General features: G+C 31.7%; 1 protein-coding gene and 1 long non-coding RNA gene across 3 annotated transcripts; one reads left to right on the top strand and one right to left on the bottom strand.

Annotated features, from left to right (window-relative positions):
- Positions 1-351: 351 nt before the first annotated feature.
- Positions 352-835, bottom strand: LOC130640920 (uncharacterized). Its single transcript, XR_008982406.1, has 2 exons — positions 697-835; positions 352-606 (listed from the first exon to the last, which is right to left on the bottom strand). It is a non-coding gene; the product is annotated as an uncharacterized LOC130640920 (long non-coding RNA).
- Positions 836-1607: 772 nt separating this feature from the next.
- Positions 1608-12875, top strand: LOC130640918 (uncharacterized). Of its 2 annotated transcripts, none has more exons than XM_057447527.1 (2): positions 1608-1747; positions 11347-12875. In XM_057447527.1, exons 1-2 carry the CDS (start codon positions 1694-1696, stop codon positions 12751-12753), a joined length of 1461 nt encoding a protein of 486 aa, XP_057303510.1. In that variant the 5' UTR covers positions 1608-1693; the 3' UTR covers positions 12754-12875. The 2 variants fall into 2 exon arrangements, with proteins under 2 accessions (XP_057303510.1, XP_057303509.1); XM_057447526.1 differs by lacking the exon at positions 1608-1747 and adding an exon at positions 3135-4770.
- The last annotated feature ends 809 nt before the right edge of the window (positions 12876-13684 follow it).

Here is a 13684-nt window from a genome sequence, read left to right as displayed (position 1 = left end):
CTTTCCATTAAAGTGTTCTTGTCCGCAACTGTGGGCATGACCATTAAAATTTTTTTCTGCTCGCAACGTTTTCTACTTTTGACAGGCGGACGATTGCGTACAATTAATAAAAATATTGAACAAACTACAAACTTTAATTTAATAAAAATTGAGCATTTATATATACAGTACACTCCCGATAACTTCCAGTAACTCGAACTGTTTTTGAATTCCCGTTGAAACTTCACTAATACTTTTTCACAAAAATCACTCGCTAACTTGATCCCCCGATAACTCGAACATTTGTTTTCCTGTCCCCTGGACAGAAATTCCCCCGATAACTCAAACTTCAGAGAAAAAATGAAAACAATCTCAGTAAAAAGTGACTATTTTTCTTTCAATGATATAAATTGTTCTTCCAAAGTTGACAAAAACTTCACTTCACTTCACTTTGACAAAAAGATCAGCAGGCATGAAGATGATGGTGATGAGGATGATGATGAGGATGTTCTTTTGGACCCAGTTTGCCCAAAGTTAGCGATATTCGGGAGGCATTGCAAGTGCTGCATGACTACATGCTCTTTACTCTATGCGCGGTGAAGATATTCAACGAAAGCTCAATGCACTCTTAATTTTAATTGAAAAAGACGTTACTACTACAATGAAACAGAGTCACATTAGAACTTTTTTCAGTGATGTATAACTATGACTGTATACCTTTCTTGCCCCCGGTAAGTCGAACATTCGATAACTCGAACTATTTTTTTGGTTCCTTGGAGGTTCGTGTTATCGGGAGTGTACTGTATATATAGGCTTCTACCGTGTCGACGCTCTATATGCTGAAACCATAAACGCTTACTGGAGAGGATTCCTAAAAAAAAAACTAAGCTAAATTCTGAGGTTTTCTTTTTAGAGACACTGTTCTGGTGAGAGACACTGTCAGTTCTTGCCATAATGTGTCCTATATAAGGGCACCTTAAGTAAGAACAGACACTTGATTAACATTCTCAAATTACAATGAGCCAAATAACGGTCACTCTCATAGAACAAATATTTATGTAACGGACACTTGGTTAACGTTGACAGTCTTTTGGAACCACGCGTGTGCATTGTGGACGAATGCAAGCTATTTGTTCCATAAAAGCCAACAGATCGACAATGGAAATAATGTTCGCCAATATTACTTCGTCAATTTACTTTTGCTCATTTTTATCACATAAGTGACGGAAATATTGATAAAGAAAATCTAAGAACATCACACTGTTTACCACGTCGAAAGAAACGTCACTGTAAAGAAATGACGTCTCTTAGCACCTGATCAGAAGAAAAAAAACAACAACATTATATTTGTTTTATCTCGTATTCATGTCACATGAGCATGGAATAATTTCGCTGTGTAATACAAAACCTAGAGTATGACAAATAGTGTTATGTTTTGACAATAGATAGGAATCGTTACGTAAACATCTCAAATTAAAAACTTCAAGGACCAAAAATATCAAAAAGCTGTTGCACGTGCCAAAGTAAACTAGGTAAACGATCAAAATAAATATTGTTACCTAAATGGACATTTGAGTTTTCAATAAAAACATCAACGAAAGGAAATACGGTGAAGATTGGACATTTGATTTATATTTGAGAATAAGTTTAGACAACTTTGAAATCAAGTAGAGTCAAGAATATAACGTGAATAGTACCTAAAAAGACATATTGCATGTGGGAGAGGTATAAAATGCGACTTTCAAGGTTTCGCTTGTCTTCAGTAGAGGTATTTTTCTATTTAATGTTGAGTTTAGTTTTTAATCGTAAATACGTGATTCGATTGACCTAAAGCATACTTCAAATTGCAGCAAAATACGCTTGAGCTTTTGTATTATAAAATATCTTATCCTGATAAAATTTGTTTAAAAAATATTCAGTTTCAGGAGCATAATATAATATACATGTCGATTGCCATAAATGTTAAAACATGTAGTTTTGATTTTGTATTAAATGAAATTAAACTACTTTTTTAAACTGGATAATGATTCAATTGTACCAAGGAGGTTTAATTGTACAAGATATTTTTTTTGGTTGTTTTGTAGAACCAGTGTTTGTTGTTCTGTTGTTTTTTTAAGTTACACTAACTAATTTTTTTAGCTTTCACATAGTAAAACCCTATTCGGTGCAGGTACACTTAAAACTAAACTATAAAACAGCACTTTTTCTGTGACGTTACCAGAAGCTTGAAATTTGTCCGACAAAATCGAGTAATCGAGTTTTATCACGTGCCCAAAGTATTGATTTCAAATGATTTGCCTTTGTGAAAGTAAGTTATGTTGCAAGTTTCAAATACTAAAGACAATCAAAAGTAATTTTATTTTCCCGATAAAGGGATAGTTTTGAGTGATGGCTCTAATATCTAAGGCTCTGAGGGGTATAAGATTTGACATTTAGTATGTAGATGTCAAATAGGTAAATATAAAAAGTAAATAAGTATTGGACTTAGCAGGAAAGAGTTGTTAAAACAGACCCGTTAGGGATTGGGACGGAATTCGCCCCAACCCCCTGGATCAAATAAGTAAAAGTATTTATTTCTGCCGCAATTTCTCGACTGAGCCTAAAGGCGCAATGTTTCTTGCTACGCAGGCTTTTATAACTCGCAGTTTATAGTACCACGCATTTGCTTTTTAATTCAAAACATTGCTTTTCTTTCTTTAATTCCCCCGCTTTTTTTTCGGAATTTTAAACACATCCGTTCCCACAAATATTCCTTGAAAAAAGACGGGTGCAACAGATCATTAGTTTACCTGAAAACACTAACTACCAGTAAATATGTCGGGTAATTATGCTGCAGTTTATGGGGGTGTAATCTGGTCAGAAGACATGCAACCACGTTCTTAAGCTTGTTAAAGGTTAAAAGGAAATGGCTTTAATTCTGTTATGTCCGGTGAAAATCTGAACATAATGTTATTGAAAACGTTTATGTAAGCACATAGTATGCTTTCCTCGACAGTGACGTCAGAATACTTCAAATATTATTTTATGTGCTTTTCACGAAATATTTAAAAAAAAAGATTTTAAGGAACTAAAAACTCTGTTTCAATGAAGCCAATTTTTTGAAGTTTTTTCACAAAATATTTAAAAAAAAATTGATTTTAATGATACTAGTTCTTGAAGTATTTAAAGAATATAAAAGTTGTAAATAAAACTTAGTTTGAAAAAGTTTTGTTTTGCTATTGTGCCTCAGTGCAAATTCTTTTGTCAAATCGATAAAGTTTAAATAATAGGGAACGTTATAACGAACAAAAAAAATAATAGTCTGAATTTGTTTTGACGTTTTCGAAATTTGATAGGTAGACAAAGAAGGTCTTTCAAGAATGCGTCAAAAATAAAAGATAAAGAAAGCAAGGTAGGGCTGGACAATAGCAACATCAACAACAACAACAACAAAAATAACAATAGCGAGTTTAACGCAGCTTAATGCGCAGTATTTTTCTTACAAAACGTTGTTTAACTATCTTTATATGCATGTTTGTCCAGATTTATTCACTAAATTGTGTGCTTGCATTCTGATTCGTTATTCATTATTATGCCTATACTTAACTACTTGTCAGACACTCCAGGAAGAAGTGAGAAATGCGTCACAAGTAGCTAAATCAAAGACATTGTTGTCTTAAGAAAGTCAAGTAGCTACATTGTAAAGAAGAGATCTCTTACGTTGTAATGTTTGTTAAATTAACAGAGTTCAGTGGCAAGTTGTAACGTATGAGAAGTCACTTTTGATATCACTTAAGCAGGCTCTCACAGAGACATAACAATCTAGTTTTGTTAGTGACCACAAAAATGAATAAAAAATGTATGTAAAAGCAAAGTTTGTTGTTAGAAATTTTATCTTTAAGTGGTACACGAAGAATTTTTCAGCTTTAAAATTTTTAAAGATTCGTTCAAATACTTTTTTTTTCATGGCCACAAAAATAGTAATCCGCAATTTTATGCAAAACTAGAAAAAGAAACAATTGACTAGAAAACTAGATTTTCCACATATTTGACTTTAGAACACTTAAATCAAAAAATAGATCTACGGATAAACAGAGCAGGGAAAATATTTCATTGGTTGACAGAAAATTGCTTATTCTGTCCATGTGGCGCAGGGGAAGAAAATGTTATGTGGTGAAATTGTATTGTGTATTAATTTATCTTGTCCAGTGAGAAGTTTTCTTCCCGCTCAACCCAGATCTCGATTCCAAGGGAAGGAGGGAGAAATAGACTTTTTCGCGGTAATTTGTTAATAAACCGACATCTCGGCCGGAAAACTTTCCTCGTATACCGTAGTTTCTGATTCACGTCCCCGGAGTTCTTTGAGATAAACGTTTACCTCAAAGAGCTCTAGGGACGAGTTGGTAATTTCTTGTATACTGAGGAATTTTCTTTCAAAACGACACAGCTCTCATGTGTTCAACTATTTTAAATTGGTTTTTTTTTGTCATTAAAATTGTTACACGATAAGATCCCATCATTTTATTTTTTTATTCGTGTCTCAGAGAAGTATTCTCTATCAATGGTGATCATCTGGGATTTTGGTCAACACAATTTAATTTTCTCAGTTAATTTACTAAATTAAAAAAACAGCTTCAGTATAATCTTGTTGACTTAAAAAGAAACGACAGTATATCTTAATATAAACAAAAAATGACAAAAATTAACTGTCAGATAAAAAGCTCACAGCAAATTGATAAAGAACTCAGACGTGGAGAACAACTAAGAAAGAAAGACATACTGAGAAGATATAATCAAATAAAATTCATGAAGGTATATCAGTTGATTTTGTGTAGATTTTTTCTACAAGAAAGATAGGATTTGTTTCAAAAAACACGAAGCTTTTACAGTAACAAGTTCGGAAATTTTTAGATACAATAGTTTTGAAGCATTTAAGAGAGTAGTATTACGTATCTCCACACGACCACATAAAATTATTCGATACTGAAGGAAGTTTAAAGAATTTTATCTATAAGCATTGTCTTTTCGTGGTCATGGTCAAATGTGCTGTAACTAAATGGAGGTCAGATATTGTTTTCTTCTTTTCCTCTCAAAAAAAGACAAACTTTTGAATTCTTGGATGCATTTCTTGATAGTAATAATTAAAACGCTAAAAAAACTGTTTCACATTCCAGCACTTCTCTTGGCTGGTGAAAGAGAATTTTATCAATTTATAAATGTTATAAAACTGAAAATAACACTGAAGGTCATTGTTATATTGACGGAATTCTTACTTTTCCTTTTCAAATTCGTTGATAATTTGTTATTAATTTAAGCTTAGTGAGGACATGTCAATCAGCATGAAATTGCATTACGAGTTTACAAAGTAACGTTTCGTTATAAAAGGGTTACACGTGTTATGGAAGAAGTCAGGTAAAGGGATTAGGTGCTAAACCTTGATTCGTGTTATAAATTGTTTTTAATTAAAGATAAAATGCAGCGATTAACATAAAAATTATTTCAAGAGCCAGTATGAATGAGTTTATCGTTTTAGTCAACAAAAGACGTATTATTTAGAAATACTCAAGAGTTTTTAGGATTTTGCAGTTTTAATCACACTGAATATAAAGAATTACCAAAATAGTTATTGTAAACAACGAAGTTTTAAAGGTTTTATGAGCAAACCTTATACACATACATTCTTTTGTAGGAATGTACCTTTTGCGATTACCCGTATTGTGTTCATGTGTACAATATATAAAATAAGCGATATACCTTTTTCTAAAAGCAACGTCTTATTAGAAACACGAGGTTCAAATCCTTAAAAAAACGAAGCAACTTGTGAGCAAAAACAGAGAAAACGAAACAACAAATAATGATCAAGGAAACAACTATAGAAACTAATTTTTTAAGGTTTGAAATAATATTCTACACTATATGTTTGTATGACAAAATAATTAGCGAAGTAAGAAAACAATTTGGTGTAAAATATTTTAGTAACACATTGTTACTTAGTTTGACATGTTGAATCACCTTACTTCAAATTAACCATACTAACTGCGACAGGTGTACAATTCAATAACTTCAGAATTCTACCTACTTTAGATTGGGGACAAAAATGTTGCATAGGGTTCCATTTTGCAAGGATAAATCAACAAATATGTCAATGTTAATTTAATGAAAATTAACCCACAACCACAAAACAACTATCTTTATTAAATTAAGATGAGGTTGTAATTTTCGCATCTTTTGTTACCACGAGCGTTTCCATGGAAACAATGTTTTGGACACCCAATTAGTAGCAGGATTGATTGATTTATTATTTTGCTACACATTTTTTAAAAAAGAAAAAACATGTAAAGTGTTCTACTAAAAGATACGGCCAAAAACTTTTAAAAGAATGAATTAAGAAGCATTAAAGCCTTTTGATGGTTTCGTATCTTAAAAGTAAACCTTAAAAATCTTAAGATTCTTTTTGTGGTTTCTCACTAACAATCTAGGAAGAGTTGTATAAAGGTTGTCTTTAATTGTAGATGCAACGCATATCATTTTTAGTCATAACTCAAAACTACGGAAAGCAGAAGCTCCAATTCTGCTTAGAAAGTTATTGGGATATTGGGATATTTTTTTCATCTCTTCTCATTAGATCCATACAATTTGTCAAAGTTCACTTGTCAATGTTTACAAGCGTAAAAGAAGAGGCAAAAAATTGCGATTTTCTAAAAAATTATCACATGAATAGATACATGTAAATTCGTTTCCAGGCTTTTTTTCTCCTTCTGATATTAAATGACTTGAACAATGTAACCATAGTAAAAACTTATACTTCGTTTCTCTATAAATCAGTTTATCGCAGTTTCATTTGATTTTTAAAGACTTTGAAATATCTATATTATATTGCCCGTATACGTCTGTCCGTCCGTCTGTCTGTCACGCAAAATGGTAGCTTAGCTGTGGAAGTAGCAAGAAGCACGCAATGCGGTAAAAAAGGATAGGTGAACCCGTGGATTTTCCACGAGCTAACGACTAGTAATTATAAATACAAAAGCATAAGAAGCTTAGCAATTTAACCTTACGTTTTAGCTAGTTCAGTGTTTAGAATTTCAACGGGTTAATTCGGCAATGCATTGATACACAAAAAGAAGTCTGGAAACATTGCTTAAACAAACCGTGAGCATGTTTATTTCCTTTTTTTTGAATTTTCACTTATTTTTTTCTGTTCTTTGATTCCGTTAGTGCAAGTTACTAAAAGTGGGCGTTGTAAAATCAATACTAAATAAGGAATAAATAAATAAGAAATACCATAAAAGGTATAATAAACGCCTCTTGATAAACGCCCCCTAAATGAGCTCCATCTTATAAAATATATTTAATAGCATGTCTTTTTGCTGTGTTTCTAGTGTCGTGTTTTAGGTAAAAAAAAAAAAAAAAAAAAAAAAAAAAACAACAACAACGAAAACATCGATTATAAATGTTCACAATTTTTGCATGACTAACTTCATTTAAAGCTTCCCTGATTATTGGAGTCATCGCCATTTTTATTTCCTGTTGATGCAGTGCAATTATATAAAAATTGTATTTTGCTTTTTCTAGATTACAGATTATTAACTACATGGTTAATATTAACAAGTACATACGAAAAATAATTAACCAGACATATTTAATCTTAATGATACAAAAATGTAACTAAAAGTCATTGCTTCTTATCACATCCGTATTTTAAAGTTATTGCTAGAAACCACTTTTTAATATCTTTCTTTTTTTCGAAATAGGGAAGTAAAACTTTATACAGACGACCTTCGATATCTCGAATACCCGTTATCTCGAACTTTCGCTGTCTCAAACTTTTCTTACGTCATTGCAATCTCTTGCATGTAGGCAAAATTACGTTCTATACCTTGAACACCGTTATCTCAAGCCTTCGTTTTGTCGAATGATTTTTCGGTTCCTCTAGCTCATTCATCACGTTAACTCCAACTTTTCCCTTATTTTTCGAACAAACACCTTCGATTCATATTTTAAGCTTCTTTTGAGAGAATGAATTGAATTACTTTTTCTCTTACTAAGGAATACATACTATTATCTATATACTCTTCTGTTTTCAGCTATAAACGATCTAATCAAAAACGTAAACTTTTGTAAACAAGTACGGGTATTTCTCGAACTTTAACAATAACGTCGACTGTAGTTGATATAAATATAGTTTTGTTTTTATTTTTTTGTTTTGTTTATTTTTCTCTAAACAGAGTTCAGCTGAACTTTGAAGCATAGATTTTGTCAGTTACGAAAGATTAAGCAACTGCTTACAACTAAAGAACTTTCGTCAACATAGACCTTTTTTCACTGGTTCTTAACAGCGTTTATTTTCTTGGCGCATTTTTCTTTGTTCCGCTTGACAGAGTACACTTGCAATTTGTATGAACACAAACCTTTAACTATTAAGCGTGTTTTATCAAATCTTACACGGCAAGTATGAAAACATAATATTTACCATTTTCCATTTTTGATTGTAAACAATCGATTTTTGCACATTGCCCAAAGTATTATTGAGCTTTGAAGGGAAAAACTCCAAATAAATTTGTTGAATTATTTTCAAAGTTTTAATTTATCTCAATTATACCAATTTTAATACTATTTATCATACTATTTATCACTGCAGCCAACTTTTTATATTTGACATTCTATATATATGAAAAATGTAGTCATAAATTTATTTTAATTTTCATCATCTGTTAATTTTAAGCTTATTTGATTCTTATTTGTTGAAAAAGGAGTAAAAAATGCAATTTTATTGTCATCAGCAAAAAAAAGTATGCATTGCTGCATCAATTTTAAGGAATCTAGTATATGATTCCTTGAAACGCAGAATGATATGTTTATATATTTTAAAGGAAGGTTTGCGCAAATAAAAATCATTCTTGTTGAAAAATTGCTGAAGAAAATAACAGTGTAATAATACTTTTGTTATTGATATCGCTGTAAAAAATGCGTGAGAGATTAAAAAAATAAAAAGTGACGTTATCATAAGGCGTGAAAATAGAATTTTCAATTGGCTTTGAGTAAACTGTGTACATGGTAGTAAGATGAAGGAGGATTATTTGTTTTAAAACGTTAATAACGAGACTAATTTAAGCCTATATAGTTGAAAATTATCGGAAGCAAAGTGTTGATGTTTTTTTCAAGAAACTGTGATATTAAATGCAATAAAGGAAAGAAATGGTTATATTAATTGTATTAATTTATAAAATATACAAATTAAACAAATAAACCCTAACTCTGTACAAAAATCAATTATTGAACTTTAGCTACCTCCCGTAGGTGGTCGAATTCAACTAGCTATGCAATTTAGCTACAGGTTGCTACCTGTTGTATTTTCTGTTCTCGTTAAATCTTTGTGAGTGACGAAAGAAATAATAGTGAGGTCACGACGATAATATATGTTTGTAAAATCGAAAACAACAAGAATTACAATGTCAACAAAAGGATATTCATTGTTTTGTTGCTACCATGTATACAATAGAAATGTAGATAATTAAAATCGTTGGCATAGTGTAAAAATATGTTTAATAATCTTTATTATTATTAATTTATTATTAGAACATTTAAGTCAAGAATTAGAAATTTTCCTGGAAATTCTGTTAGCTACCAAAACTTTTAAGAGAGCTTTTGGTTCCTCCCCCCCCCCTTCTCCTTCCTTCCCTTGTTCAGCTGTACTCATTTGAATATTAACAACGACTATTACAATCCAGACTTCACCGGAACAACTACCACCACCATTATAACAACCTAACCAAAAAATTTAACCACTGTTATTCAGCATTTCAAACGAAAGCAACAAAAACAGGAAGATAGCTAGTTTCAGTTTAATAAATATAATTAAAAAAATGTTCCACAAAAGTATTCATATTTAATGAAAATGGAACAAAATCACGACATGTTGATTAAATATTACGGTTTATGATATTATAAATCCTATTTGCTCATTCTTTAATTTCCTTTAAACATTCTTACACAACTTTAAGACGCCCGCACAATATTCGTTATGCAAGTCTAAAAGTTAATAAATGTAACCTTCCAGATTTGATCACGTTTTCGACAAGAAGTAAGACTATATTTCAATTAGTTTTTTCAGAGTTTGTCACTTAAACAAGAATTTGATTACTACTCATTATAAACAAGGAAAAGATCTTTGGCACGCAAACTGTGTTAAACATGAAGCCTTACTGCGCTTGTGCCACAGTGAAAGCAATAACTGCACCATCTAAGTTTGTGATGTTTCATGTGAGACTATATTTGTCATTTTACTTCTTCACATTGGTGTCGGCATACATTGATGACAAAAGACGTCAATTTGATGTGTAAAAACTCAGGAATACACAAGCTAGCTTGATAATCCAATTTTTACATCTAATTTCCTCTTTATACCTACCTGCACGAAGCTGTTGTCACTTGAAAACTACGTGATATGCAAATGAAATGGAGTGAAGGTCAATATAAGGTTGATGTATTGTTGGAGTGTTCACAAATTGAAAAACGCTTCACAGACAAATGCGCTTTACAAACAAATGAAATATTAAAAAATATATTTTCATCTACAACCACTATTTTCAATTTACTTTCTTCACTTAGGGTAGCAGAAGTATATCTCTTAAAAGTATTTTCCAGTTTGTTTGATTCAAATTTTTCTGATTCAGTTAATTTGAAATTTATTGTAGAGTAGGGACATAACATAACTCAGTTATCTTCTACTCTTATTTTGTTGTTTTGGAGTGAGCACATTAAGAGTTCAAATGTACCTTTCATTACACCATATGTATTTTTAACTATTGACTTGTATAAATGAGATCACACATAATTCGAGCAGTAAACAGTAAGATTATTTTAATTAGCTGTCAATTAGCATTGTTGATTGATCTGAAAAAATAAAATTATGTTTCAATTTTCCGTATTAATCTGAATTTTACGATGATGTTAAAAGTAATTCGTATCGTCACTTTTTTTTAATTTTTTTTTATTATGTTTGTTTGCTAGTTACGTATTCCTTATTTTTATATTTTTGTAAATTACTTAAGATATTAACAACAGGAAAATGAAACGACTTGTTGCTCAAAACAGTACATCCATTAAACCTGTCTCGTTAATTATATATTCTTCTCTATCCGGGTGTAGATGGATACGTATAGTTATTTCTAGCCGAGACAATAAATACGTAACGGGAGAAATACCGACAGAAGAATGTCCGCCGCTTTTATTCATGTAATGAAATTAATTTTGTCGAGAAACCATTAACACACAAAACATGGAAATTGCAATAAACATTATAAAAACAACTGTTTCTGCATTTTGATCATTCACCTGCTTAGTTCATCTGGAGTTAACATTAAAATTAGCATCTATTTTGTATTGTAGGATTTAACAACACCAGACATGGTGGTCAAAGAAGAAGATGTGGAAACGTTCGAATATAATCCTATCAGTTACCTACAATTTAACCTCGACATCAACATCGATGCTCAACACCATTTTAAGTCAAAGAAGAAACGACAAAGCTCGAATTCAAAATCAAAAGGTTACCCCAACATTAGTTTCTTAAATGGTGTTAATCAAAGAAACAAGGAACTAAACGGTCGTGCACGATCCAAAACGTTAGTTGAACGTGTCGAGGTCGTTGGCGAACGTTTAAAGAACGCTGTATATAGAACACCTAGTTTGGAGATCCTACCATTTAGACATAAGAAACAAGAGAAACATTCGGAAGAACATCGAGAAAATGCCGACAAATTGGTGCCAGGATTAAAAGTTAATGATTCAAGAAAACAAAGTCTTGGAATTAAAAACGATCAGCGTTCAAGGAGTTGTAGCGACTTTCAAGAGTTAAACACATTGAAAAATCATAAAAAGGTGACGAAGACTCGTAGCTGCGAAGCAAACAAAAAAAAAGTTAAGTCCGGTCGAACGAGTGGCTATTCCACACCTTTAACAACACCATGGTTTACTTCTAAAAACAAACCAACGATAACTGTCAATTTAGCTGACGATAACGAGTCTGTAAAACGCGATTACAATTCTAACACACTAAAATACAGAAGTATATCCGCTCAAAATGTTACTGCGAGCACAGCAAGCTTGCATTCCTTTAGATCGGATTACGGTACTGATAGCGAAAACGAACATACTTTTTCAGACTCTTCATCTGTATTTACGAGCGATAATTCTTATTATTGCACCAGCATTGAGATTCTCGTTGGACAAAATAAACACACCGAAGAAAATTCTTTCAGAAGTATAAAAAAAAGTGGTAGACCAGAAATATTTGAGAAAATTACTACACTAAGTACAACAACTGACAGTCCATGTAGTCCAACGCGAAATGAAGTCTTCGTGAGCACTCCTAACCTAAATGATTACACGACAGAGGGGAGTAACACAGACCGCAATAACTTCCTTAGTCCGACCTCGAACAACTCGTCACCAATATTTTCATTTAAAAAAGAACTAACGTTAAAGGAAAGACCAAAGAGTTTATTTGACTTAAGAAAATCAAGATCCAGTTCATACAATTCAGTAGATACTCAAATAATAGACGATTCTTTATCTCTGTCTGAAAACAATATCTGTGACAGCGAGAGAGGGCAGCGACGGGAAAGAACAAAGACACTACCTGTATTGAGTACGAATACAAAAAGAAAACAATCCGTATTTTCAAAATTGTTTAAAAAACGGTCAAAGAGTTTACCTAAAAACATTACGCCAGGCGTGTTATCACTGACGCCTGATTGCTCAAAAAGACGCGTTATGATCGAATCAATTGTCTAATTTGTAAATTTAAAATGTTTATTAAAAATTTTGAATAAATTATATTAGTTTAAGAATTGTAATCCAATGAAATTTTAGTTGTACATTCCTTGTTGAAAAATCTTAGATCGTATTTCGCTTAATTAGTTAATTTGTAATCCACCCGTGTGGTCACTAAGCGATATAATACACATGATTACAATAATTTTTTGACCTTTTGATTTCAGTACATTTACATGACTAAGATTGACTTTACATCGTTCTTCCAATTTTTTTGTTTAAACGTTTTGCTAGGATGACTTTTTTGAAATTATTTTCTGTGCCAAACTGATATCAGCACAATAATGCTTTCGGTAACTCTTATTGGCCATCCCTTTTCCTCTACCTTCCTGACAACATCAAAACGTATTATTAAAAATATTAATTACAATCACAGCTCTGTCTCGTGCGTTCATTTTGTTCATCCTCTTTAGACGGTAAGCTCATAATATGCTGTTGTTTATATGACCTAAAAATTGTATAATTGTTAATTGCATTTATGTAACCGTTCGTAACAAATTATCAGAAGATGATTGTTAGTTTAACAAAAGATTAAAAACAAGTAGCAATCAATGAAATTCCTGCGATAGGCTTACACCAATATTTTAATAAAAACTTTTAAAAATATATATGTTGCACCGAAGGAGCAGCCTTCTTAAAATTTAAAATTAATGTTAATTTGTCGAATTTTAATTGCATACCAGACCAGGCGCCCAGAAACTTGTCTAACCGCTTATTTAAAATAAAATACAAGGTTCTAATATAAATTAGTTAAACGCCCTGTCTGTCTAGGTGCCTGTCTGTCTACGTGCTTTATCCATCTCTCTTAAAAAAATCTACCAGGTAAATGGAAATGAGTTTGTTTCCTTAGCTGATTAATTTCATTTCATAAAAAACAAACGAAAAAACATGC

This window comes from Hydractinia symbiolongicarpus, chromosome 4 (assembly GCF_029227915.1).
Source record: "Hydractinia symbiolongicarpus strain clone_291-10 chromosome 4, HSymV2.1, whole genome shotgun sequence".
Classification (NCBI taxonomy): Eukaryota; Metazoa; Cnidaria; class Hydrozoa; order Anthoathecata; family Hydractiniidae; genus Hydractinia; species Hydractinia symbiolongicarpus.
This window is presented reverse-complemented; position numbering and strand designations above follow the sequence as displayed.